We start from the raw sequence: 2,589 nt of genomic DNA, 5'->3' as shown, positions 1-2,589 counted from the left end.
TTCTAGACTGAAATAATTATAAAGAGTGAAAGACAAGCTTCAACCTACAATGTTCATAATAACATTCTAAAATATCTTTTAGATTTCCAAGAATAAGAAAGAGAAAAACAACCCAATTTAAAGTGGGCAAAGAATATAAACAGTTCACTGAAGGAGAAATGCAAATGGGCATGTGGGAGTACAGGCTGTTCCAAATACCTCAGTAAAATTCAAGACACATATACCCTAAGACTTGAACATTCTGTTGCAAGGTATTACTGGATTCTTGCAAAGAAACTCTCCCATATATGCACAGGAGACATGTACAGAAATGTTACGGCAGATAAACCTTGACTCTTGAATGAATGGTATGGATTTGAACATGCTGCTTTACCTCTTTAAGCATCAATTTTCTTATATATAAAGATTAATCTACCTTACAGGGCATGAGAAAATGCATTAAGCACATGGTTTAACAAATAGCAGTCATAATTTTTTTTACTCAAATCTTACCAACTGTGGCCCCTGCTCCAAGATTCCTGTTGCAAAAGCCCTGTGTTATATGCCGAATCAGCACTCCAAACCAAACACTACCATTGAGTCAATGCCGACTCATAGTGAGCGTACAGGGCAAGGTAGAATGGCCCCTGTGGGTTTCTGAGACTGTAACTCGTTACAGAAATACAAAGTCCTGTATTTCTCCAGAGGAGCAGCTGGTGGTTTCAAACTGCTGACCTTGAAGTTAGCAGTCCAACATGTAACCACTATGCCACTAGGGTTCCTCCAATCAGCACTACATATACAAAAATGTCTTTTAAATAAGAAACGAGTATCTTATAGGAGGAAGTGAATTGATTCATCATCTCTAAAATTATAATAAATCAGAAGCAAACGGTTTTTGTCTCATTATATATATGTTATCATGTTAACTTACTAGTTTGCTTAAACATTCCCAAAACTCACAGTGAGATCACACAAAATACACCCACAGCTCAGGCAAACAGCATGGTGGGGGCTGGGGGTTTGTAGTGGTAGTGGAAAAGATAAGGTACTAGCTGAGGGATACAGAGATCTGCTCAAAAGAATAGCTTGTCATTTTTTCCCCCCTCTAGAACCAAAGAGGCAGATTGGAGCCATGGTAGCCTAAGCCCTCAGGGATCTTCCTAGCTTTCTGTAGGAATTATCCCATTAAATTAGGATAAGGGAAAATAAGATTTCTGGAATTATTTCTAGTAAAAGTTATCATACTGGGTAGTGTAAGATTGCGGTGATGATTGTACAACTCTTAATATGATTTAACTACTGAATTGTATGGTAGGTGAATTGCATGCCAATAAAACTGCTTTATAAAAAAATATGTTACATTGGGGAAGAAGTCTAACTGTGTGGCGTACTCTTACCTGTCCCACATATGGATAGGCATCTTCAGAGTCAATGCCCCGGTTCCTCTGCACATACTGAAAGGCATTGGTCATAAAGCCTCCTCCACAGCCATCATTCTCAGACACACAATCCACCAGATTCTGAGGGCTCAGACTTAAGAGTTTTCCAGTTTTCTTCTTGAGTTGGCCTTCTAAGGCACCCACAGAGCTAAAAGCCCAACAGGAACCACATACTCCCTAAGAAGAACACAGAGAAAAGAGGAGTCATTGCTCTTCACCATTTGTCTGCCTTCCCTCTACCTGCCTAGTAAAATTCCAAGCATATTATTAAGTCCAGCACCAGTGTGAGTTTTGATCTGAAGTTTCCGATTCCCCTTCATTTCACATCTGTGGCATTACTCTGCTGCTACTGATAATCATTGCTCACATTGTTACAGGGAGCTTCGGTTTTAAGGCAGCTTACCTGTTGTGGAGTCAGTCCCTTTGGGTTCTAACCCTGGCTTTGCCATCTGTAACCTTGGACAAGTTACTTAAATTCTTTGTGCCTCAACTTCCTTATATGTAAAATATGTTTGATGATAATGTATTTCCTGGGATTGTTATGAGGAGAAAACAAATTCTCTAAGCTGAAAAATTAATGGTGAATGTCTATCACACATCATATATGAAAATTAACTCAAAATGGATCAATGAATGAAATATAAGAGCAAAACAACCATAAAACTCTTGTAAGAAAACCCATGGGCAAATCTTCATGACCTAGGATTCGGCAATAGATTCTTAAACATAACGCCAAAGGAACAAGCAACAGAAGAAATGATATATACATTAATCAAACTAAAAGTCTTTGTGCAATATTATAAAGAAAATGAAAAGACAACAGAGCATTGAGAAAATATCTGCAAAACAGATATCACAAAAGGCATACCATCTAGAAAACATGAAGAATCCCGCAGCTCAGCAATAAATAGAAAACCAAATTTAAAAATAGGTAAAGGGCATGAATAGACATTTAGTCCAGGATTACAAATGGCTACTGAGCAGAAGAAAAGATGGTCAGCATCATGTTATTAGGAAAATGAAATCAGAATTGTGATGAAATACCGCACTACACCCACTAGTATGGTGAGTAGGAAAACACACACAAACAAGAGGCAAACAACAAGGACTGGTGAGGATGACGTGAAATTGGGCCTTCCTGCATTATGGGTGGGAATGTAAAATAGTG

The 2,589-nt window shown here is 38.2% G+C and overlaps 1 protein-coding gene across 2 annotated transcripts in view; it reads right to left on the bottom strand.

Moving 5' to 3' along the window:
- CTSK (cathepsin K) overlaps window positions 1-2,589 on the bottom strand; it is a 16,910-nt gene that overhangs the window by 6,137 nt on the left and 8,184 nt on the right. For both annotated transcript variants that reach the window (XM_004716598.4, XM_045295667.1), the window contains one exon: window positions 1,380-1,598. In XM_004716598.4, the coding sequence (XP_004716655.1) occupies window positions 1,380-1,598 (219 nt within the window). The remainder of the gene's footprint in view (window positions 1-1,379; window positions 1,599-2,589) is intronic.

Source organism: Echinops telfairi, unplaced genomic scaffold (genome assembly GCF_000313985.2).
Source record: "Echinops telfairi isolate 266 unplaced genomic scaffold, ASM31398v2 ScPeMD7_5805;HRSCAF=6673, whole genome shotgun sequence".
NCBI classification, from domain to species: domain Eukaryota; kingdom Metazoa; phylum Chordata; class Mammalia; order Afrosoricida; family Tenrecidae; genus Echinops; species Echinops telfairi.
This window is presented reverse-complemented; position numbering and strand designations above follow the sequence as displayed.